Source organism: Maniola jurtina, chromosome 16, assembly GCF_905333055.1.
Source record: "Maniola jurtina chromosome 16, ilManJurt1.1, whole genome shotgun sequence".
Taxonomy (NCBI): domain Eukaryota; kingdom Metazoa; phylum Arthropoda; class Insecta; order Lepidoptera; family Nymphalidae; genus Maniola; species Maniola jurtina.
In genome coordinates, this window is record NC_060044.1 from 6,505,437 (window position 1) to 6,531,134 (window position 25,698).

The 25,698-nt window shown below is 34.9% G+C and overlaps 4 protein-coding genes across 5 annotated transcripts; 3 read left to right on the top strand and 1 right to left on the bottom strand.

Annotated features, from left to right (window-relative positions):
• Nucleotides 1–265: 265 nt before the first annotated feature.
• LOC123872939 lies at nucleotides 266–2,617 on the top strand. Its single transcript, XM_045917542.1, has 3 exons — nucleotides 266–530; nucleotides 1,283–1,475; nucleotides 2,201–2,617. The coding sequence occupies exons 1-3, from the start codon at nucleotides 321–323 to the stop codon at nucleotides 2,515–2,517; spliced, it is 720 nt and encodes a 239-aa protein (XP_045773498.1). The 5' UTR covers nucleotides 266–320; the 3' UTR covers nucleotides 2,518–2,617.
• Nucleotides 2,618–4,891: 2,274 nt separating this feature from the next.
• Nucleotides 4,892–6,208, top strand: LOC123873446. Its single transcript, XM_045918292.1, has 3 exons — nucleotides 4,892–5,119; nucleotides 5,543–5,735; nucleotides 5,874–6,208. The coding sequence occupies exons 1-3, from the start codon at nucleotides 4,892–4,894 to the stop codon at nucleotides 6,206–6,208; spliced, it is 756 nt and encodes a 251-aa protein (XP_045774248.1).
• Nucleotides 6,209–6,978: 770 nt separating this feature from the next.
• On the top strand, nucleotides 6,979–16,345 carry LOC123873447. The gene is made up of 6 exons (XM_045918293.1): nucleotides 6,979–7,250; nucleotides 7,504–7,696; nucleotides 8,431–8,761; nucleotides 14,515–14,749; nucleotides 15,003–15,195; nucleotides 15,930–16,345. Exons 1-6 carry the CDS (start codon nucleotides 7,041–7,043, stop codon nucleotides 16,262–16,264), a joined length of 1,497 nt encoding a protein of 498 aa, XP_045774249.1. The 5' UTR covers nucleotides 6,979–7,040; the 3' UTR covers nucleotides 16,265–16,345.
• Nucleotides 16,346–19,551: 3,206 nt separating this feature from the next.
• On the bottom strand, nucleotides 19,552–22,459 carry LOC123872925. 2 transcript variants are annotated; one of them, XR_006797566.1, is made up of 3 exons: nucleotides 22,218–22,459; nucleotides 21,268–21,457; nucleotides 19,552–19,830 (listed from the first exon to the last, which is right to left on the bottom strand). XR_006797566.1 is itself a non-coding variant. In XM_045917529.1 (3 exons), the coding sequence occupies exons 1-3, from the start codon at nucleotides 22,271–22,273 to the stop codon at nucleotides 19,562–19,564; spliced, it is 693 nt and encodes a 230-aa protein (XP_045773485.1). In that variant the 5' UTR covers nucleotides 22,274–22,459; the 3' UTR covers nucleotides 19,552–19,561. The 2 variants fall into 2 exon arrangements, 1 of the variants encoding a protein (XP_045773485.1); XM_045917529.1 differs by having other exon boundaries at nucleotides 22,040–22,459.
• Between the last annotated feature and the right edge of the window lie 3,239 nt (nucleotides 22,460–25,698).

A 25,698-nucleotide genomic window follows, 5' to 3' on the forward strand; every position in this document is an offset into this window, starting at 1 on the left:
ACTATACAGATTTATTTGACGATAGAGATATGTATCTATGTGTTTTTTAATGTCGAATTTCAGTTTCTCAAAATTGGCTACATGTTGTTCCAATATTTAACATAGTAGATACCATTTCTATTGCCTTATTTAGTATTCTATGTTACCGATGGAAATCGCAAAAAATATCAGTGACGTAAATGCAATCTCAATCAATATTGATTAACAATAGCTACCGGCGTTTATCTGCTTTTCCTAGGTACTATACTATAAATTAGTGCACATGGAAACTTATAACATTTCTCATCGTACGGTAGTGACATAAGGACGCAGTTTTCAAAATGGTTGCGGCTGATCCTGAAGCAGTAAATGGTTCGAAGTTTGAAGATCAGGAAGCGGATAACTATGCATTGCGAATTTTTCAATCGACGCTAAACTTGCTAGCTCATATACTAATTGGAATTGTAGTTGGAGTTTGCATCGTGTTTGCGTTCAGAAATGGATTACCCTTAAATATGACGAATATGCATATCGTTTTGTGTGTTACTGGTGTGAGTTTATTTTTTTGACTAACTTTATCTTGTTAAGTGCCCTACTAAATTTAGATATCCAAAAAAATCTTTTTGCACTAGTTAAATATTATGACCTAAAAATATCTCAATGACTAATTTTGTTAATAAGTAGGATATCTAAATATACAAAAGTAAAAGCTGACTGACTGGTTAACTAACTGACTGGTTGACTGACTGACTGATCTCAGGAACGCATAGGTCAAACTACTAAACGGACCGGGCGTAAATTCGGCATGCAGCTATTATGACGTAGACATCCGCTAAGAAAGAATTTTGAAAATACATCCCCTAAGGGCGTGAAATAGGGGTTTGAAATTTCTATAATCCATGCAGACGAAGTCGTGGGCATAAGCTAATTAGTCATAATAAAATAATACCCATTTGTTGATCGTACTATGATGCCCATTAATAATCACTTGAATGGTTTTTATAGTTATTAAATATATAAATTTTCAGTGTTAGATTATTTATTGAAATATTTAATTTATTCTTAAACAAATCCAACCAGGTACTTCTAAATTAGTTAATTCATAGGGTTAATAAATTACGAACACTTAAAAAACTGAAAAATCTTCAGTGTTCTTATAATTTTTCAGTGTCCTATGATTAAGAAGGTAGATACTATTCGTTAGTATTCAAGGTCAAAATCATTTATCTTATGTAGGCTTGCTCTAAAAGGGGTAAGACAGAACAATAATATCTAATCAATTTTTCTTTTCTTCAATTTTCAGTACCAGTTATTGATGGCCGAAGGAATTCTAGCTCTGTGTCCTCACAATAGTTGGAGTGCTGGGTTGAGATTGGTGGACAAAAGAAGGACACACACAATCCTACAAATTATGGGTTCAGCGCTAGCTATTGCCGGAAGCGTACTCAAAATGCTTGACAAGACTAACAATTTTAATACAATTCATGGTCAATTTGGTAAGTTATTTTTTTCATTAGATACAAGTTAGCCTTTGTTAGATAGAAGCAGGCGTCAATACGTCACGATATCAAGGATCAAGAATAAGAAGGATCAAAAGGATAAGCCTAATCAGCAAAGCAAGCCGAAGTAAAATTTTACTTTTGAAAATTATTACATGTAATCCCTTTTTTTTAATGCATGCGCGTAGTCATTTACCCGAGCTATGTGTTACGAGCGAGAATACTTGTATCGCTTCATGTCGCACACAATTTCAAATATCATATTGCGTGATAAATCACCTGTGAAATCATCGTGAAGAAAAAAAATCACCATATGAAAATGATTTAGAAGTAGCAATAATGCGCATCTTTATGCCCATATTTACTATTAACGTAGGTATTATAAGTCAAAATTAAAAAACCCCCGACACAAAAACCTCTATAAGAAAACTAGAAAAGAGCTGATAACTTTCAAATGTCTGCACCGATTTTCTTCGATTATAGCTAAGAACCCTAAGAACACTCTCGATCAAGCCACCTTTCCAACAAAAAAAAAACTAAATCGGTTAAAAATGAAGATTAGTCAATGTCTGACCTATAACTTTTATTATTTCAGCACTGGCCACCAGTGCTGTAATAATAAAAGTTATACAAGAAGAAGTAAAAAAGAGTACTTTAGAATGGAATCGTAGGCAACTTTTATTTCTAAAATCGATTTTGATAGGTTTTTTTTTTATTTACAGGACTGGTGGCAATGGTTTTCACTACAGTGAGCCTGGTTAACGGACTGACGTCACTTTACGCTTACGAATTGCGTAAATGCATACCTGGAAATTTCTCCAAGATCCCACACATCATTTTCGGCGTAGTAGCATTCGTCGCGGCTCTAATCTGTCTCTGCTACGGGTTGGATTATGGGTTTTTCAAAAACTGGACTGGCATCAACCAACACCATGGGTTTGCTTATGCCATGATGGGCATGGCTGCCACCTTAACTTTTATCATTATCGTCAATCCTATGATCACAGCTTTCAATAAAACTGTTCGTATGTGTAACTAATCTTATTATGTTAGTTCTTAAAATTTAGAATCTCAGTGTTCATATAATTAAGTAATTGTTGTAACTATTGTATACAAAATAGTTTTAAACAAAATATATGTATCTACCTACTGTAAAACATCTATTTATGTTTACTGAAACACCTATGGAAAGTATTGACTTTATTAAGTATTATTGTATTAAGTAATTTTAAAACTATATATTTTTAGAAAAATCTAAAACACCACAGACACAGATATTAGTTTCTAGAATATGTCTGCAAAATTTCATGGACTTTGGTTGCTTAATATTCAAATGAAATTGGAACTACGATTGTATGAAACGAGTGGAAACGAGTGACGGAGAGAGCCCTGTTAAGTAGGGAACAATAAAGTAGATAATAAATCGTTTAAAATATTTTGTGCTGTTCTAATTGATAATAAATAATAATCGTTGCGTTGAATGAACCTATTTATCAATAAAATATCCTTCATCTATGAATATTTATTATCTTTATCAGATCGTTACCAAAATAATAGAAGGAGGCCATGCATCCTGAAGGCGTTACTTATTTTTATTCATCTATCTATATGAAAATAATCAGTTATCGCATGTATGAAAAATCATGACTTGAGAACGGCTTGAACGATTTGGCTTTTTTGTTGCCTTTGTAATTATTATCAGGACGAGGTTTGTATGAAAAAATCTTAATAAAAGAATTCAACCCGGACGAAGTAGTATTTTGATTTATTTATGTAGAATAGGTATTTTCGCAGACGGTAAGAAAAAGTTCATATGATGCATTCCTTGTATTACGCCGTACTCGATATATAGAGAGTAATGTGGCGTCCACAACACGTATCCGCCCTCGCCACACCTATATATTATAAGCTGCATCTAAGAGAGACATATTATTACTGAATAGTCCAAAGAACCTATTTTCGCATATCCAACCAACTCGTTCGGAAACGACGACGCGATCACTAAAGCACCTTATCTTTATGGCATCTGAAGCTAAAGGAAACTGCAGGGAAGAGTAATAGCCCCGATACGCACATTCTGAAATAGAGTATTGTTGCCTTTGCTAATGTACCCTGTGATAAATGCGAATACGACCAAAGCCAGAAGAAATCACAGAGAGTACGTTTGTGTAGCTTTTCTAACATTCACTGGATTTAAGTAGACAGCATAAGGAAACAAATACATATAATAGCGTGATATAAAACCAACAAAACAGAAGTGTTAGTGTTTTAAAAAAATGTGTCTAATCCTTACAAATCAAATCAAATCATTCAATTGCTGATTGTAGGTAGGTACATAAATTAGTTGTTAATTGCAACCTAACCTAGGTCCTCGTTATTTTATTTAGTACCAGACTTTAGCCCACCAATGTATAGTGCGTTTCATCGAATAGTACCTATGGCGTTATGTTGGCTCCCCTGTCTGTTGGGTGGCCATTGGCACCATATTGGCATGAGAAGACGCAGATTTTGTTTATTTTTATTTGATTTTCATTTTATTGATTCAGGAAAATCAAATGAAAATAAACAAAATCTGCGTCTTCTTATGCAAGTATGGTGCCAATGACTTGGACAGACAGGGGAGCCAACATAACGCCATAGGTACTATTCGATGAAACGCACGATAGCTTAATATACCACCTTGTCACAATTTACGATGTTTAGGGAATTTGTAATAAACGTTGAGGTTTCGACGTCACTGGCGTCAAATGCTCTACATTTGACGCTAGGTAGGCTATGAAACGACTATTCTTCTATGATTTCAAGTCACCCTTAGCTTATATTTGACATAATTATGTCGATTCAGGATCAAAACCAAGAGATCCTTCACTCTAGTTCACCCTGACCCTGTTTGATTTTTCCTGATTTACGATCAATCCTTTTTAACCCCCGACCCAAGAAGAGGGGTGTTATAAGTTTGACGTGTGTATCTGTGTATCTGTCTGTGACCTCGTAGCGCCTAACGAATGAACCGATTTTAATTTAGTTTTTTTTGTTACTAATAGATTTGGCTAAAGAAACTCAGACCATAAGTTGATGTATTTTTCACAGAAGAAAATCGAACACAGGAGTGGGTCAGGACTCGGAAGGCTTTCTAAACTATTTTATCAGTCTATATATAAGCAATCTTGAGTGGTCGTAATCTATACATGTACAGCAAGGGTAAGATCATGCACGGAATAATCGTTTCACTGAATATCTTATTCAATACTGATAATGAACTACTGCGATCTCATTCGATACAGATAAGTTAGTTACCAGAGTTTATCTGCTCTTACATGGCTACTATATCTATAAATGCATTGCCATAGAAAGTTGTAGACATTTTTTAACTTACATTAGTAACATAAGGGCGTCAAGCTTCCGAAATTACCATGGCTAACCCCGAAATAGGAAATTCTATCCCGACTAGTATAAATGGCTCAAAATTTAAAGAGGATGAAGGAAAGGAAAATTATTCGTTGCAAATTTTTCAATCAACACTAAACTTGCTAGCTCATATATTAATTGGCATTGTAGTTGGAATTTGCATGTTATTTGGGTTTAGGTATGGAGTGCCGTTGCGTATGACTAATCTGCACATTGTTTTGTGTGTTATTGGTGTGAGTGTTGAATTTTAATTTTGTTACTTTAGCAACAAAAAATCACCGAAAAGTAAAAAGTAGTAAAGTGAAGGACTAAACTTCACTTTTTATTTATTTGTCCTTTGTGTTTTGTGGTTAGATTGTATAACATTTTAATAATTCATTAGAAGATTTCATCACCCGATAAACATTTGAAAAATAAACTACAGAATTATTTCAATTTCTAGTAGTTTTATAATATATACGTGTAGTTTAGTATTGCGTAGTGTGGGACGCCCTCCAGCACGATGGACTGACGATATAAGGCGGATCGCGGGATGTAGCTGGTAAGGAAGGCTGAGGTCCAGGTGTGGTGGCGCTCTTTAGAGAAGGCCTATGTCCAACAGTGAACGTCCAAAGGCTGATGATGATGATGAATATATAGTTTCCTTTAATTTCCAGTACCAGTTGATGATGGCAGAAGGAATTCTTGCTCTTTGTCCGTATAATAGTTGGACTGCTGGGCTGAAATTGGCAGACAAAAAAAGGACACACACAATCCTGCAAATTATGGGTTCAGTGCTAGCTATTGCCGGAAGCATACTTAAAAGTCTTGACAAAACTACTAATTTTAACACACTTCACGGTCAGTATGGTAAGTTATACACATCTTTAACTGCGACTAAGGTACACACTTACCTTTGATAAAAGTGATTAAAACAGAGTTCCTAGTCTAGACCATATTATAAGACCAATTCTCATTTTTAAAGTCAATATTAACTTTTCTTTACAGCGCTGGTGGCAATGGTTTTCACTATAGTGAGCCTAGTTAATGGAGTCACATCACTTTACGCGTATGAGTTGCGCAAATACATTCCTGGGAACTTCTCCAAAATCCCCCACAGCATCTTCGGCGTAGTAGCTTTTGTTACGTCTTTAGTCTCACTCTGCTACGGATTCAACTATAGCTTTTTCAAAACTTGGACTGGTGTGGAAAGAAGCAGTGGGGATAACCAACATCATGGATTTGCTTACGCCATGATGGCAATGTCTGCCGCTTTCACTTTTATTATAATCGTCAACCCTATGGTAACCGCCTTCAATAAAACTGTTCGTGTAAAGAAATAATGCTATGATAGTTCTTATAATTTAGAATCTCAAAGTTCGATTTATTGTAATTTTTATGTACCTATTAAATCGCTTTGTCCTCTGCTTTACCATTCACTACCCAAAACATAAAATATGTCTAATATACTTAATTAATTAATCACTAATTGCATTTCTGTACGTAAAGATATACACCTATCTACGATCGTATTTGAACGGCACATGATAATCAATTTTAGACATTTCCCATTTGCGACTATAATCAAATTCTGTGTCAACAAGATGATTATTAATCGATGTCAAATTCTGATTGATGCGAATCAAATATCATAATTAATTAATACATAATTAAATAAATATTGTAAATATCATTAAGTTACTTACAATTAATAATTTATGGTATTTCAAGAACATTTTTGTTATTTTTATTTTATTAATAATTTAAGCGTAGTGTGGGACGCCCTCCAGCACGATGGACCGATGATATAAAGCGGCTGGCGGGAAGTGGCTGGATGTGGAAGGCTGAGGACCGGGTGTGGTGGCGCTCTTTAGGGAAGGCCTTGTCCAGCAGTGGACATCCACAGGCTGATGATGATGATGAATAATTTAAGGAGCTCAGACTTGTATATTTATCAAGATAAATGAAACCTTAACGCGGCTTTTGCTGCAAACCAATACATTATGAGTGTATATTGTACACCTAAATATCGGTGACGTATCTGCAGTTTCATACGATATCAAGATAAACTAGTCACTGGCGTTTATCTGCTATTACTATACTATAAATAAATTCGCATATAAACTTATACACATTTCTCATTAAACGTTTTTGTCACAAGGACGTAAAGTCAAAATGGTTATGGCCGATCCAGAGGCAGTAGTGAATGGTTCCAAAGACGATATGGGGGTGGAAAATTATTCGTTGCGAATTTTTCATTCGACGCTAAACTTGCTGGCTCACATATTAATTGGGATTGTAGTTGGTATTTGTGTCCTGTTCGCGTTTAGAAATGGATTACCGTTGAATATGACGAACATGCATATTGTTTTGTGTGTCATTGGTGTGAGTATTGCATTTTCTTGTTACTGGTAATTAAGTAATCAATGAAATAAAAAAGTAATTTATTTTTGTATAAATTAATTCAGTATGTTAAAAAAGTTGTTAAAGCAACGTTTTGTGACTGAGCCGTTACTTAGCCGTAATATTGAACTGCAATAATTTTCGAGTTTTTTAATGATAGGTTAGTCGAAGGTGGTTAAAAATTAAAAAATGGATTTTTTATGTGTTTATTTCCATTTACTTTGTAAACTTTCAGTACCAACTGTTAATGTCAGAGGCAATTCTTGCTCTTTGTCCGCATAACAGTTGGAGTTCCGGGTTGAAATTGGTGGACAAAAAAAGGACACACACCATCCTGCAAATCCTTGGTTCAACTCTAGCTATTGTTGGAAGCATACTCAAAATGCTTGACAAGAGTACTAACTTTAACACTCTTCATGGTCAATTTGGTAAGATACACAAATTTTTAACTTTGGCATAGGTATATTTAAATAAATGGCTTGGAATTATTTATTTATTTTAAAATTAAAAAAACTGAAATAGCCTAGTGAGTTCGGCTAGAAGTCAGGAGGTCCGGAGTTCAATCCCACGCACGCACCTCTAAATTTTGACACTGAGTTTTAACAGTGAAGAATCGAGAAACAAACCTGCACAACCTGTGTGAGTTCTCCACAATTTTCTCAAAAGATGCGTGAAGATTGCTTATCCGCACTTGGCAAGCGTGGTTATGGCTTAAACTGTTCTCATTCAGAGATCCGTGCTCATTAGTGAACCGGAACTGGGTTGAGAATTGAGATAATGATGATGATGGTTTTGATGGAAGTAAAAAAGATTACCTACTTTAGAAGCGAATTGTTTAGAAGCGAAAGCAACTTTTATACAAGGAACCAAAAGCTTAATTTGCTATAATCCGCCAATCAACGAAATCTGTATGGTGCAACATGCAGCATGCGACATGGACCGCCCGCCCTCCCACTAATAAACATGCAGGAAAAGCCAGCCACCAAGCAAGCCACACGTACCACCACCACGCAGCACCACAGAAATCCCAACACCACTCGACGCGCGTTTCGCCCCGACACCGGAGCATCCTCAGGAGATGTAGACCTTACCTTACATTGCCTAATTGCAAAGTCAACTTTTATTTTTAAAATCGATTGTGATAGGTTTTTTTTATTTACAGGACTGGTGGCAATGGTATTCACTACAGTGAGCCTGGTTAACGGACTGACGTCACTTTACGCTTACGAATTGCGTAACTACATACCCGGAAACTTCTCCAAGATCCCCCACATCATTTTTGGTGTGGTAGCATATGTTACGTCTTTAATCTGTCTTTGCTACGGACTCGACAAAGGCTTTTTCAAAAATTGGACGGCTGCCCCCAACAGCAGCGGTGAACCCCAACATCATGGATTTGCTTATGCCATAATGGGTATGGCCGCTGCCTTCACTTTTATTATAATCGTCAATCCTATGATTACCGCTTTCAATAAAACTCGTCGTGTATTTAAGTAATGGTACAGCAGTTTTTTAAATTGTGAATCTCAAATTTCATGGAATTATTTTGTAGTTAATTTTATCTTATTCTTCGTATTTCGTGAATTAAACAGTCTTTGTTAGCTGTATAAAAAGTATACTCTAAGTAGTCTTTAAGTTAAAATATATTGTTTAACAAGATGTGTTTCTGAAGATTTATTTTTCATAACAGATACCTCCTATATCAATGTTTTCTCATATAGAAAAGTCAAACATGTCCTGCGGATTATGCTCGTATAAATATGAATAAAATTTAATTACTCTATAATTAATGGAAATATTAGCCATTATTGAATTTTTGAAATTCACTAGGTACCTATAGTACATATTTCAGGTATAATCTTTATCCGGCTTTAGCCAGTATTTTTAATGAATTGGGTTTTCACTATAGCCCAGACTGATTTACCGTAATCTTATCACAAAACATGTATATACTATATTACAAAAATATTATATATTTATACAAACTAAGTATATCTATATTATTCGTTCATGGATTTATTGAATCATCTTGTATCTTATCTACAAAAGTATGTAATGCTTTAAATCGCCGATAATAGCATGATACAAACTTAAATTTTTGACAACGCATCCTGTCTTCAGTCGCGTGGAATTACGTAAAATGGTCCTCTTTATTAAAGGAAAAATGGCTATACTTAGTTTATTGGATTTAATTTAGAGCAAGTGGCTTAATCTATAAACTGGCATGTCAGTTAGTCAGTTTATCCTTATATTTTTGTATAAATCAAATGATAAATTAGGAAACTACAATAACTATGTCAGCATATAATAAATCTATTAAATATGATAATAACTCAAGTAGGTAAAATAAGTTTTTATAATTTTATTACAATATTTATAGGTAGTGTAATAAAATTATATTACAACCTAATCTCTCATGAACAAGCGTTTCATTAGAAAACTAAAGAAACTTAAATTATTCAATATTTTTATCAACCGGAAACTAACAATATAAATTAATATTATCTACTACCTATTTCACTCGTTATATCAATAATAAGTTATAACAAAAAATATTTGTCACACCATAGACCTACTAACTACATCCAATGATAATAAATATCTACCTATGTAAAAAAAACTAAATACGTTACATTGGTACGTACATGTATAATTGTAGGTATCTTCTGTCTTACTCATCACCGAACACGAATTATAAATAAACCCCATATAATGTAAACGTAACATCTCTATGGTAAACAGTGGTAGCGTTCAGATAATACAGTCTAGATTCTAGAACATTCAATTACGTCGTAGACATCACCAAGTACAAAATACCTACCTCAATATCTGATAAAGGAGACTCATAGATAGGTATCTAGTCACTACCCACCCTAGCGTCGCAAAGCCTGATATGCAGTTGAAAGGCACTTAGCGAAATTGGCTTGAACGCAAAGCACAACGACACAAAAACACTTATAGCGATTAAGGGTTGAGCCAATGTACTATTCATGCATCCTATGAACACTAGTCGAGAATAATTGCCTTCACTAGAACTGTCACTAACAGGTCGCATATTACTTGTTGGCCGCAGGAGGTCTACACGATCTAGTTGTGACTCTATTCATTCTATGTTACCAGGTCAATGACTATTTACCTACATACGTGATGATAAGCCACTGGCAGTACTGTCTTCCTAAGGATGATACGTAGGACAAGTTTTTGAGTTAGTTTTAAGTTTGGTCTTATGTAAACTTTTTAGAAACATCTGTTTTTTCTTAATTCGTATGTTTTTGGGCGATAATTCAGAAACTACTTTTTGCCGCTTTTTAGAAACATGGCGTCTTTTAGAAAAAGCATCGTGAATAAACCTGCATGTCTGGTGCGTCAAAGATGCATGAAGTCTCATAATCTTCCCTTTGCCAGCGGGAACTACTACTACTTAACTCTTCGCATTCTGAGAGGTTAAGTACCTAGTGGGTTGGTGATGGATTTAGATTTTTTGGATATTGAAGATAATAATGATGAAGATGATGATAATGATGAAAAGAAAGAAACATGTAGGTACGATTACTAATCTCCGATGGTAACATGTACCAAAATATTTATAGATACTGAACAAAAAAACTCTTATCAGTGAACTAAGAGTTAAAATTGAATGTATGCTATCATGGCTTGACCACCTTGAAAAATTCTTGAATAAAAGATCGCTATATTCGTATTCTAGATGATCTTAATCCCTGTCACTTCACTTTCATAAGTGGCTTTAATTTCTATAAATGGTCTTTACATTTTATTACACGTAAACAATCAATGAACTATACTGGTCACGCATCTTTTATCAACGATAATATTTCTCACGTATACTTGATAACCGATAGAAAGTGCTTAAGTACTTACATGTTATCAAATTTGAAGTACTTGAAAGTAAAGATTTTGAAGATAACATTATTATGATTGAAATGTTCACAATAGGTAGAAGGAAAACTAAAGGTGGTTACTTACATGACTGCAAAGTGCATAGTGGACAAGAGTTTGCACAAAATCATCATACAACTTACACTGAAATTCATAGTCAGGATAGAAGATAGGAGCTTCTTTAGGGGACAATTTAGACGACATGACGTGTCATATTCAACAAGTCATCGGAATATTTCCCTAAAGAAGCACCTGTAGTGAAACGACCAGCAGATAGGTAGAATATCTTGACTATGAATTCCAGTGTTTATCTAACAAAACTCTTCTATCGAAGAATCTGTCTCTCTATACCTATGTACAGAATGATCAAGCGTGCTTACACAAAATTGATTGTCCATGGGTTTGCAGCTGCAGACATAATACCTATACACGGTGAAAATTTAGTGGTTTTGGAGCCGTGGCGAAGTGAATTGCCTTAAGCAGTACTATCCATTTCGACCATTTATATTAACCCTAGTATCAAAATAAAAAAAGTTGAATCGAGAAATTATTGTTTGGGAAAATTCGCGAACCAGTAGTAGTAGGTCGCTTTGTCTAGGAGTGGCGCGGGCGCTTGCACTCGGAGCGGTGCGGGCACTTGCACCAAGAACGTCACGCGCATACGTATTCGCCGCCTACTACTAATGTTTCTCACAAATTCGAGTTTGTGTCGATATATATTTTTTTTAATCTAATAATTAAAGTGCTTAGTTTTCCAAAACAAACAATTTTAGTTGATAGTATTGCTTAAGGGTAGTTCATATTGCCCTGGCTCTAAAACCACTAAATTTTCACCGTGTATAATGGCCACCATTAAAAATAGAAACGAAATAAAAACTAAATATTTTAATGTACTTTTTAATAAATTCTCATCATACATTTTATAAAGCAGGTCACCAAAATAAAGGCCGAATAGAAAACAATAAAACCTATCAAAACAAATATCACAGTATCGTTTGTCCAGTTCTTGAAGTCGGGTGTAAATAAAGCACTACAAAGACTGATAGATGATAACAAAAATGTTGGTATTCCAAAACACGTATGTACTAATCTAAAATATCGGCCGCGATATAAAACAAAAGGCCCAATAATAAATGATATGACATGCAATACAGCTGTGGCTATACCTGAAACAAAATTATTATGATATTTCATAATTTTTTCGTTAATTCTCTCATTTATTTACAACGATTTGTGTCCGCGACTTCGTTCGATATACGTATACAATGGATTTTCACGGTATAAAAAGTAGTTTATGTGTTAATCCAATCCAACACACACACACACACACACACATACACACACACACACACACACACAAACTTTTCCTTTATAATATCAGTGTGATATTATAAAGGAAATATAAGAATATATATCTATTCAATATACCTACAATCATATTTTTTAAATTAAGTACAAAAAATAAACAAAAACTCAACAAGTGTAAATTAAAAATTTATAACACCCCCGACAAGTGAAGGTTACAGTAACTAGAAAAGAACTGATAACTTTCAAACGGCTGAACCATTTTTTTTGGATTATAGCTAAGAACACTCTCGATCAAGCCACCTTTCAAACAAAAAAAAATAAATTAAAATCGGTTCATTAGTTTAGGAGCTACGGTGCCACAGACAGATACGCAGACACACAGATACACACGTCAAACTTATAACACCCCTCTTTTTGGGTCGGGGGTTAAAAAGGGCTTAAACCTTAATTAAAATCTGTTTACTAGAACATATTTGGATACAGATTGACTAGAATATAAAACTTTCTTCTATTGTATATTTAAGTATTAACTTTATTCTATTATATATTTCTAAACGCGAAACGCAGAACTCTGAAGTTGGAGAACTCTAGATCAATGGGAGTGGAGCTGAAGCCCAAAATTAATTAAATATATTGCAAAGGGACCACAATAAGGCATTATCATTTAACCATCACAAACTAATCATTAACGGTTCGCGGATCTCTTATCAGTTTTAATATCGGCTCGATATCGGCGGCATTTGATCTCGACCTCCAATTTCCACATAGCAAGTCATGTGCACAAGATAATAGAATTCCTGCCTGGATCTATTAGTAGGATATATCTTGCGTGCTGTGTATAACGCATACCAGTGATTAGGTAAATCCATAAAGATAAATTGATAATCTGGTAACGTACTTTGATAACAGAAGCATTATACAGTGTTTAAACTGAATGTTAGGAAAAACTTAGCGTTATTGTTATCCAATGCCAATAATCATTCGCCTTATCTTGTAGTTTTAGTAGTTTAATATTTTTCAAAGCCGCATTGAATAGAGTGCAAAACTCGAGTCAATTCCACACCTACGACGCGGCATTGACTTCGAGTGACCTATTTACGGAACGTTCGTTGACTTCTAACGTTAGTCAGATAATGAAAATTCCGTTAAGACTGGTTAAACGTTAGAGCTGACAAAAGATAACAGACATACAGATACATTTGTAATCGTAGTAATTTGTATGAATTTCAAATTATATATTAATAAGATTTAAGTGTTACTCTAAATTATTTTAAAGAAAAAACTTTGAAACTGACCCGTTACGCCATGTACACTTCCAGATAATCCTTTAGAAGTACAAACTAACAGGGTTCCCGTTAGAGCAAACACAACACCACAAACTTGCAGGAAAATGTGCGCGAATCGCCTGTGCCTTAAATGCAATGGGGCTGACCAGCCATTCGCATAGTTGAAACTTAGTATAGCTTCCGCGGTAAAGAAATGATACTGAAAGAATTTAAAAATAAAAAAGCCGCCTCATAAGCAAAAACTACTAGTAGGTACCGACTCGTAGGTACGTATGTTAAACGAGTCAACAGGAACAGGCAAATAGATTTGAAAAATTACTATTCTCGAATAGGTACCTACTTGTTTGTTGGATCTCCATCCTACTAACCTCTACTATAATATTATAAATGCAAAAGTGAGGTGACCGATGATATAAAGCGGCTGGCGGGAAGTGGCTGGATGTGGAAGGCTGAGGACCGGGTGTGGTGGCGCTCTTTAGGGAAGGCCTTGTCCAGCAGTGGACATCCACAGGCTGATGATGATGATGAATAATTTAAGGAGCTCAGACTTGTATATTTATCAAGATAAATGAAACCTTAACGCGGCTTTTGCTGCAAACCAATACATTATGAGTGTATATTGTACACCTAAATATCGGTGACGTATCTGCAGTTTCATACGATATCAAGATAAACTAGTCACTGGCGTTTATCTGCTATTACTATACTATAAATAAATTCGCATATAAACTTATACACATTTCTCATTAAACGTTTTTGTCACAAGGACGTAAAGTCAAAATGGTTATGGCCGATCCAGAGGCAGTAGTGAATGGTTCCAAAGACGATATGGGGGTGGAAAATTATTCGTTGCGAATTTTTCATTCGACGCTAAACTTGCTGGCTCACATATTAATTGGGATTGTAGTTGGTATTTGTGTCCTGTTCGCGTTTAGAAATGGATTACCGTTGAATATGACGAACATGCATATTGTTTTGTGTGTCATTGGTGTGAGTATTGCATTTTCTTGTTACTGGTAATTAAGTAATCAATGAAATAAAAAAGTAATTTATTTTTGTATAAATTAATTCAGTATGTTAAAAAAGTTGTTAAAGCAACGTTTTGTGACTGAGCCGTTACTTAGCCGTAATATTGAACTGCAATAATTTTCGAGTTTTTTAATGATAGGTTAGTCGAAGGTGGTTAAAAATTAAAAAATGGATTTTTTATGTGTTTATTTCCATTTACTTTGTAAACTTTCAGTACCAACTGTTAATGTCAGAGGCAATTCTTGCTCTTTGTCCGCATAACAGTTGGAGTTCCGGGTTGAAATTGGTGGACAAAAAAAGGACACACACCATCCTGCAAATCCTTGGTTCAACTCTAGCTATTGTTGGAAGCATACTCAAAATGCTTGACAAGAGTACTAACTTTAACACTCTTCATGGTCAATTTGGTAAGATACACAAATTTTTAACTTTGGCATAGGTATATTTAAATAAATGGCTTGGAATTATTTATTTATTTTAAAATTAAAAAAACTGAAATAGCCTAGTGAGTTCGGCTAGAAGTCAGGAGGTCCGGAGTTCAATCCCACGCACGCACCTCTAAATTTTGACACTGAGTTTTAACAGTGAAGAATCGAGAAACAAACCTGCACAACCTGTGTGAGTTCTCCACAATTTTCTCAAAAGATGCGTGAAGATTGCTTATCCGCACTTGGCAAGCGTGGTTATGGCTTAAACTGTTCTCATTCAGAGATCCGTGCTCATTAGTGAACCGGAACTGGGTTGAGAATTGAGATAATGATGATGATGGTTTTGATGGAAGTAAAAAAGATTACCTACTTTAGAAGCGAATTGTTTAGAAGCGAAAGCAACTTTTATACAAGGAACCAAAAGCTTAATTTGCTATAATCCGCCAATCAACGAAATCTGTATGGTGCAACATGCAGCATGCGACATGGACCGCCCGCCCTCCCACTAATAAACATGCAGGAAAAGCCAGCCACCAAGCAAGCCACACGTACCACCACCACGCAGCACCACAGAAATCCCAACACCACTCGACGCGCGTTTCGCCCCGACACCGGAGCATCCTCAGGAGATGTAGACCTTACCTTACATTGCCTAATTGCAAAGTCAACTTTTATTTTTAAAATCGATTGTGATAGGTTTTTTTTATTTACAGGACTGGTGGCAATGGTATTCACTACAGTGAGCCTGGTTAACGGACTGACGTCACTTTACGCTTACGAATTGCGTAACTACATACCCGGAAACTTCTCCAAGATCCCCCACATCATTTTTGGTGTGGTAGCATATGTTACGTCTTTAATCTGTCTTTGCTACGGACTCGACAAAGGCTTTTTCAAAAATTGGACGGCTGCCCCCAACAGCAGCGGTGAACCCCAACATCATGGATTTGCTTATGCCATAATGGGTATGGCCGCTGCCTTCACTTTTATTATAATCGTCAATCCTATGATTACCGCTTTCAATAAAACTCGTCGTGTATTTAAGTAATGGTACAGCAGTTTTTTAAATTGTGAATCTCAAATTTCATGGAATTATTTTGTAGTTAATTTTATCTTATTCTTCGTATTTCGTGAATTAAACAGTCTTTGTTAGCTGTATAAAAAGTATACTCTAAGTAGTCTTTAAGTTAAAATATATTGTTTAACAAGATGTGTTTCTGAAGATTTATTTTTCATAACAGATACCTCCTATATCAATGTTTTCTCATATAGAAAAGTCAAACATGTCCTGCGGATTATGCTCGTATAAATATGAATAAAATTTAATTACTCTATAATTAATGGAAATATTAGCCATTATTGAATTTTTGAAATTCACTAGGTACCTATAGTACATATTTCAGGTATAATCTTTATCCGGCTTTAGCCAGTATTTTTAATGAATTGGGTTTTCACTATAGCCCAGACTGATTTACCGTAATCTTATCACAAAACATGTATATACTATATTACAAAAATATTATATATTTATACAAACTAAGTATATCTATATTATTCGTTCATGGATTTATTGAATCATCTTGTATCTTATCTACAAAAGTATGTAATGCTTTAAATCGCCGATAATAGCATGATACAAACTTAAATTTTTGACAACGCATCCTGTCTTCAGTCGCGTGGAATTACGTAAAATGGTCCTCTTTATTAAAGGAAAAATGGCTATACTTAGTTTATTGGATTTAATTTAGAGCAAGTGGCTTAATCTATAAACTGGCATGTCAGTTAGTCAGTTTATCCTTATATTTTTGTATAAATCAAATGATAAATTAGGAAACTACAATAACTATGTCAGCATATAATAAATCTATTAAATATGATAATAACTCAAGTAGGTAAAATAAGTTTTTATAATTTTATTACAATATTTATAGGTAGTGTAATAAAATTATATTACAACCTAATCTCTCATGAACAAGCGTTTCATTAGAAAACTAAAGAAACTTAAATTATTCAATATTTTTATCAACCGGAAACTAACAATATAAATTAATATTATCTACTACCTATTTCACTCGTTATATCAATAATAAGTTATAACAAAAAATATTTGTCACACCATAGACCTACTAACTACATCCAATGATAATAAATATCTACCTATGTAAAAAAAACTAAATACGTTACATTGGTACGTACATGTATAATTGTAGGTATCTTCTGTCTTACTCATCACCGAACACGAATTATAAATAAACCCCATATAATGTAAACGTAACATCTCTATGGTAAACAGTGGTAGCGTTCAGATAATACAGTCTAGATTCTAGAACATTCAATTACGTCGTAGACATCACCAAGTACAAAATACCTACCTCAATATCTGATAAAGGAGACTCATAGATAGGTATCTAGTCACTACCCACCCTAGCGTCGCAAAGCCTGATATGCAGTTGAAAGGCACTTAGCGAAATTGGCTTGAACGCAAAGCACAACGACACAAAAACACTTATAGCGATTAAGGGTTGAGCCAATGTACTATTCATGCATCCTATGAACACTAGTCGAGAATAATTGCCTTCACTAGAACTGTCACTAACAGGTCGCATATTACTTGTTGGCCGCAGGAGGTCTACACGATCTAGTTGTGACTCTATTCATTCTATGTTACCAGGTCAATGACTATTTACCTACATACGTGATGATAAGCCACTGGCAGTACTGTCTTCCTAAGGATGATACGTAGGACAAGTTTTTGAGTTAGTTTTAAGTTTGGTCTTATGTAAACTTTTTAGAAACATCTGTTTTTTCTTAATTCGTATGTTTTTGGGCGATAATTCAGAAACTACTTTTTGCCGCTTTTTAGAAACATGGCGTCTTTTAGAAAAAGCATCGTGAATAAACCTGCATGTCTGGTGCGTCAAAGATGCATGAAGTCTCATAATCTTCCCTTTGCCAGCGGGAACTACTACTACTTAACTCTTCGCATTCTGAGAGGTTAAGTACCTAGTGGGTTGGTGATGGATTTAGATTTTTTGGATATTGAAGATAATAATGATGAAGATGATGATAATGATGAAAAGAAAGAAACATGTAGGTACGATTACTAATCTCCGATGGTAACATGTACCAAAATATTTATAGATACTGAACAAAAAAACTCTTATCAGTGAACTAAGAGTTAAAATTGAATGTATGCTATCATGGCTTGACCACCTTGAAAAATTCTTGAATAAAAGATCGCTATATTCGTATTCTAGATGATCTTAATCCCTGTCACTTCACTTTCATAAGTGGCTTTAATTTCTATAAATGGTCTTTACATTTTATTACACGTAAACAATCAATGAACTATACTGGTCACGCATCTTTTATCAACGATAATATTTCTCACGTATACTTGATAACCGATAGAAAGTGCTTAAGTACTTACATGTTATCAAATTTGAAGTACTTGAAAGTAAAGATTTTGAAGATAACATTATTATGATTGAAATGTTCACAATAGGTAGAAGGAAAACTAAAGGTGGTTACTTACATGACTGCAAAGTGCATAGTGGACAAGAGTTTGCACAAAATCATCATACAACTTACACTGAAATTCATAGTCAGGATAGAAGATAGGAGCTTCTTTAGGGGACAATTTAGACGACATGACGTGTCATATTCAACAAGTCATCGGAATATTTCCCTAAAGAAGCACCTGTAGTGAAACGACCAGCAGATAGGTAGAATATCTTGACTATGAATTCCAGTGTTTATCTAACAAAACTCTTCTATCGAAGAATCTGTCTCTCTATACCTATGTACAGAATGATCAAGCGTGCTTACACAAAATTGATTGTCCATGGGTTTGCAGCTGCAGACATAATACCTATACACGGTGAAAATTTAGTGGTTTTGGAGCCGTGGCGAAGTGAATTGCCTTAAGCAGTACTATCCATTTCGACCATTTATATTAACCCTAGTATCAAAATAAAAAAAGTTGAATCGAGAAATTATTGTTTGGGAAAATTCGCGAACCAGTAGTAGTAGGTCGCTTTGTCTAGGAGTGGCGCGGGCGCTTGCACTCGGAGCGGTGCGGGCACTTGCACCAAGAACGTCACGCGCATACGTATTCGCCGCCTACTACTAATGTTTCTCACAAATTCGAGTTTGTGTCGATATATATTTTTTTTAATCTAATAATTAAAGTGCTTAGTTTTCCAAAACAAACAATTTTAGTTGATAGTATTGCTTAAGGGTAGTTCATATTGCCCTGGCTCTAAAACCACTAAATTTTCACCGTGTATAATGGCCACCATTAAAAATAGAAACGAAATAAAAACTAAATATTTTAATGTACTTTTTAATAAATTCTCATCATACATTTTATAAAGCAGGTCACCAAAATAAAGGCCGAATAGAAAACAATAAAACCTATCAAAACAAATATCACAGTATCGTTTGTCCAGTTCTTGAAGTCGGGTGTAAATAAAGCACTACAAAGACTGATAGATGATAACAAAAATGTTGGTATTCCAAAACACGTATGTACTAATCTAAAATATCGGCCGCGATATAAAACAAAAGGCCCAATAATAAATGATATGACATGCAATACAGCTGTGGCTATACCTGAAACAAAATTATTATGATATTTCATAATTTTTTCGTTAATTCTCTCATTTATTTACAACGATTTGTGTCCGCGACTTCGTTCGATATACGTATACAATGGATTTTCACGGTATAAAAAGTAGTTTATGTGTTAATCCAATCCAACACACACACACACACACACACATACACACACACACACACACACACAAACTTTTCCTTTATAATATCAGTGTGATATTATAAAGGAAATATAAGAATATATATCTATTCAATATACCTACAATCATATTTTTTAAATTAAGTACAAAAAATAAACAAAAACTCAACAAGTGTAAATTAAAAATTTATAACACCCCCGACAAGTGAAGGTTACAGTAACTAGAAAAGAACTGATAACTTTCAAACGGCTGAACCATTTTTTTTGGATTATAGCTAAGAACACTCTCGATCAAGCCACCTTTCAAACAAAAAAAAATAAATTAAAATCGGTTCATTAGTTTAGGAGCTACGGTGCCACAGACAGATACGCAGACACACAGATACACACGTCAAACTTATAACACCCCTCTTTTTGGGTCGGGGGTTAAAAAGGGCTTAAACCTTAATTAAAATCTGTTTACTAGAACATATTTGGATACAGATTGACTAGAATATAAAACTTTCTTCTATTGTATATTTAAGTATTAACTTTATTCTATTATATATTTCTAAACGCGAAACGCAGAACTCTGAAGTTGGAGAACTCTAGATCAATGGGAGTGGAGCTGAAGCCCAAAATTAATTAAATATATTGCAAAGGGACCACAATAAGGCATTATCATTTAACCATCACAAACTAATCATTAACGGTTCGCGGATCTCTTATCAGTTTTAATATCGGCTCGATATCGGCGGCATTTGATCTCGACCTCCAATTTCCACATAGCAAGTCATGTGCACAAGATAATAGAATTCCTGCCTGGATCTATTAGTAGGATATATCTTGCGTGCTGTGTATAACGCATACCAGTGATTAGGTAAATCCATAAAGATAAATTGATAATCTGGTAACGTACTTTGATAACAGAAGCATTATACAGTGTTTAAACTGAATGTTAGGAAAAACTTAGCGTTATTGTTATCCAATGCCAATAATCATTCGCCTTATCTTGTAGTTTTAGTAGTTTAATATTTTTCAAAGCCGCATTGAATAGAGTGCAAAACTCGAGTCAATTCCACACCTACGACGCGGCATTGACTTCGAGTGACCTATTTACGGAACGTTCGTTGACTTCTAACGTTAGTCAGATAATGAAAATTCCGTTAAGACTGGTTAAACGTTAGAGCTGACAAAAGATAACAGACATACAGATACATTTGTAATCGTAGTAATTTGTATGAATTTCAAATTATATATTAATAAGATTTAAGTGTTACTCTAAATTATTTTAAAGAAAAAACTTTGAAACTGACCCGTTACGCCATGTACACTTCCAGATAATCCTTTAGAAGTACAAACTAACAGGGTTCCCGTTAGAGCAAACACAACACCACAAACTTGCAGGAAAATGTGCGCGAATCGCCTGTGCCTTAAATGCAATGGGGCTGACCAGCCATTCGCATAGTTGAAACTTAGTATAGCTTCCGCGGTAAAGAAATGATACTGAAAGAATTTAAAAATAAAAAAGCCGCCTCATAAGCAAAAACTACTAGTAGGTACCGACTCGTAGGTACGTATGTTAAACGAGTCAACAGGAACAGGCAAATAGATTTGAAAAATTACTATTCTCGAATAGGTACCTACTTGTTTGTTGGATCTCCATCCTACTAACCTCTACTATAATATTATAAATGCAAAAGTGTCTGTCTGTCTGCCTACTAACTTTTCACGGCCCAACCGTTTAACCGATTTTGATGTTTGGTACAGAGTCAGCTTATATCCCAGAGAAGGTCATAGGCTACTTTTTTCCGGAAAACCAAAGAGTTCCCACGTAATTCTTAAAGGTCCATCCGTTTAACCGATTTATATTTTTGGTACAGAGGTAGCTTGCATCCCGGAAACTGACATGCACAACTTTTTATCCCGGAAAGTCAAAGAGTTCCTACATGGTTTTAAAAAACATAAATCCACGCAGACGAAGTCGCGGGTATCATCTAGTATTATGAAATGTGAAGTGTATCTTAGGGTCCCTGCAAGAAAGCTTGTTGGACTTGTAATTTTATTGTGGTGCGTAGTAAAACTTACTGCAACCGTACACAAAATAGCATGAAGGTCTCCCATACTCAAATAAAACATCAAAATAGTCATAACTGTCGCTCCTATGAAGACATGGGTAAACCCAACACCAATGGCACACCACACCGTCTTACAATATTTGCGACTAGGTTCTATGACTAGTATACGCACGGAACGAAACTCAGACCTACGAGATCTTGGTTTTGAACGAGCATTGTCGTTACTGCTGACTTCGTTCAACATGTTTAGTTTAGTGCTCACTCAACACAAAATAACCTCGTACAAAACTCTATTAATGATTGTTTATTTTGTTTACAATTTGTACAACACAGTGATTTAGTATCATTTAAAGAGATCGTTGTTTAATGCTTTTTTCAACTATCCTTTCATGGTTAAATTGTGGTTTGACTAGGACTTTACAAACGTTTCACGATTGATCATGACATATTCATGACCATAGAGATCACCGATTTTTTGTCTCACACCACGAGTTTTTATATATTCTGTTTCCTAAAAAATTAGAATAAAAAGCCTGGTACACATTGGCTCACTGCATTTAGGTAGGTACATTTTCTGAGTGCAAGGTGCGGCTTGCAGACTTTGTGCATTAAATTGTTTCTAGCTTCTTGGTTAGTCGTGACTGTTTTTAACATTCTGTTAAAATGGCATAAATCTCTTATGGTGTCCTTGGTGAATCCAGGATCTCCCACAGCCTCTTACACCACCCCACCATAGGGAGGTTCAATATTGTTGATACAAGAATAAAGTCAAGCAATATTACGATTCCCATGGGATTCCTTCTCTTCCCTAAACATCCGACCCACAATCATTATACCTTTTATTACAAGGAAGCTACATGGTTTTGCTTTCTTGATATCAAAGGGTCTTCTTTATGCTACTGCCTATAAAATATTTTAATAAAATGCTCTAAAAATGACTTGTTATAGGGGAATAAAGGTGAGTTCATACTATACCGTACCCTAACTGAAGGATTCTCAAAGCCAAGGAACTAAAACGGGCATGGCTTGGTCTAGCATTAATTAATTCATGAAAACAAAAATATGGGTAGATACTATTTGATCGTAACACTGAAACAGTCTGGGACACGGATGGACGACTTCATGAATGTTTTAGTTTGTACATTTACTAATGCAAGCAAAATGCAAGTTAAATACATAAATAGGTGAGATCAGGCTTTGCCCGACAAAATAATAAGACAAAAATTAAGCTCCAACAATGCAGAACTACAATAAACTATCAAAAACAAAGCGCACAGAGAAGCGATTTAAAATTATTGATATCTCGAAGGAATCAATTTCGAAAACTGTACCATAAAGTACTGAGCGAAGAAATTAATTCGATTGGCAAAGCAATTACGAACAGTCACGACGCCTAGTGATTCATGACGTTTATTGCGATACAAATCATCGCCAGGAGACGTGTGAATTTACATAGCGAGCAGAGAACTTCGATGAACTTGTAGATTAATTTTTGCGTCACGCAAAGACCAAGACCAAGCAAGACCGCTTTTGATTTCGGTTACAATGTAACCTGTGCGACTGTACGCATGGATTCAAGTTATTTTAATCCTTTTATATTCTCGGTAGGACGAGTGTAAATTAAAAATTTATAACACCCCCGACAAGTGAAGGTTACAGTAACTAGAAAAGAACTGATAACTTTCAAACGACTGAACCGATTTTCTTGGATTATAGCTAAAGAGCACTCTCGATCAAGCCACCTTTCAAACAAAAAAAAAACTAAATTAAAATCAGCTCATTAGTTTAGGAGCTACGATGGCACGGACAGATACACAGATACGCACGTCAAACTTATAACACCCCTCTTTTTGGGTCGGGGGTTAAAAATAGTCTAGATCACTTCTTACATAGTCCTACCTGTTTACGAACGTCCCGCCAAAATAAATTCAACTATTCTAGAACTATTTAAAATTAACCTGGAGAAGTAAACAGACAAATCAGATTTTTTTGGTTTTTTTTTATTCCATTACTAGTTCGGCCTTGACTGCGATCCTCCCTGGTGGTAAGTAATAATCCAGTCTAAGATGGAAGCAGGCTAATTTGTGGCAGTTTTATTAAGTCCCTTATTGGTTTCAGGACTTTCAGTTATAGGTATACAACATCTTACCAGAAGACTAAATAGCTAAAGTGTTCGGATTTTGTTAACCTAAATAACCAACCACATTATTATTATAAGAGGCAGTTATTTTGAAATCACGAAGAAACATTTCAATTTTAATTCTGTAAGTTACTCCTGAAAATTGATATCAGTCACATTTTTACGTTTCGCGTTACGTACCAGACCCTAAAGATGTTCAAAGAAAACAACTGAATAAAAATCTGTATTTTCTGAAGTACAAAGTTTTGTAGACAAAAACAACATTTATTTTCGTTGATTTAACTCAGAAATGTTGCAGACAGAAGTTGAGACAGACAAAGATAACAAAGGGTTCAATAAGTACCTGACAGATCGCATAACCACACAAAATACTGCAAAAACTCTCTCATTTAAAGGGGTGCATATTTATGAAATTCTGGCGAAACGAAAGTTTGGAAAAATCTCCACATGTAGTGTGGCGTTACGTACCTACGATATGAGATCTGGAGTCTGGACCCTCCCACTGCAGACGAATCGCTTTAAAAGCATTGTCTTGTATTCCACGAAATGAGATGTTAAGAGGAGCGTCTTTGAACATGTATTGTTAGACGCTACAGTTTAGTGGCTCTTTTAAAGGATCCCATATAAAGTTGCGCACTTACTTCGCACTTTAGAGCATTTAGCAATGTAAGTAGGTGGGTGAATAAACATCTAGCTAAACTCATTTTATACTTTGTCCTAATATTACCTATTATTATCCAAATTTTTACTTAGAAATTTAGAAATTGAGGAAGAGAATTAACTGTAAAGAAACCACATATAGTGATTGTACCCGCCTAACAACCTAAATAGCATTAGTCACTGAAATTACCGAAATTGATCAATTCTATGCGCAATTTTTTATTTGCAGGTTATTACAGGTAGGTATATCTGGTATGGTGTGACTGGATTATGAAATATGAAGACTGAGGACCGGGGTATGGTGGCACTCATTAGGAAGATATGTCCAACAGTGGAAGTCCACACTCTACAGGCTGATGACGATGATGACAGTATGAGCAATGTATTTGTAATTTTGTCTACTTTTCGTTTCATAAAGAAACGCAGTACATGTAAGACAGGTGATTCCTTAAGTTCTACGTTTTTTTTTTCGAATAAGTAGGTACAAAATAATTACAAAACATAAAAAGATGTGTATACAAAAGTTTCTAATACAGAAACAAATAAATAATCAAATTATTCCAATTTCACGAAAGCGCAAAACTTTAACTAAACCAATATTCTGAGTTGTAACTAAACATGGTAAGCAAGTTTGTATTTACGGACTATATAATAAGGACTACATTAAGATTACCTTCTCTAAAGAAGGTTGTTATATAGGCATTATTCAACCACGCCTGATCAACCTGAGAGATGTAACTCTACCCTTAAGGCCTGGACAAACACAAAGCGCTACGCTAGCGACGCGCGATGGCATTGGCACTGAAGAGCATCACACTAACAGGGTTTAGGCATTGTGATACAAGAAAATGTATGAAACACATAAAGCT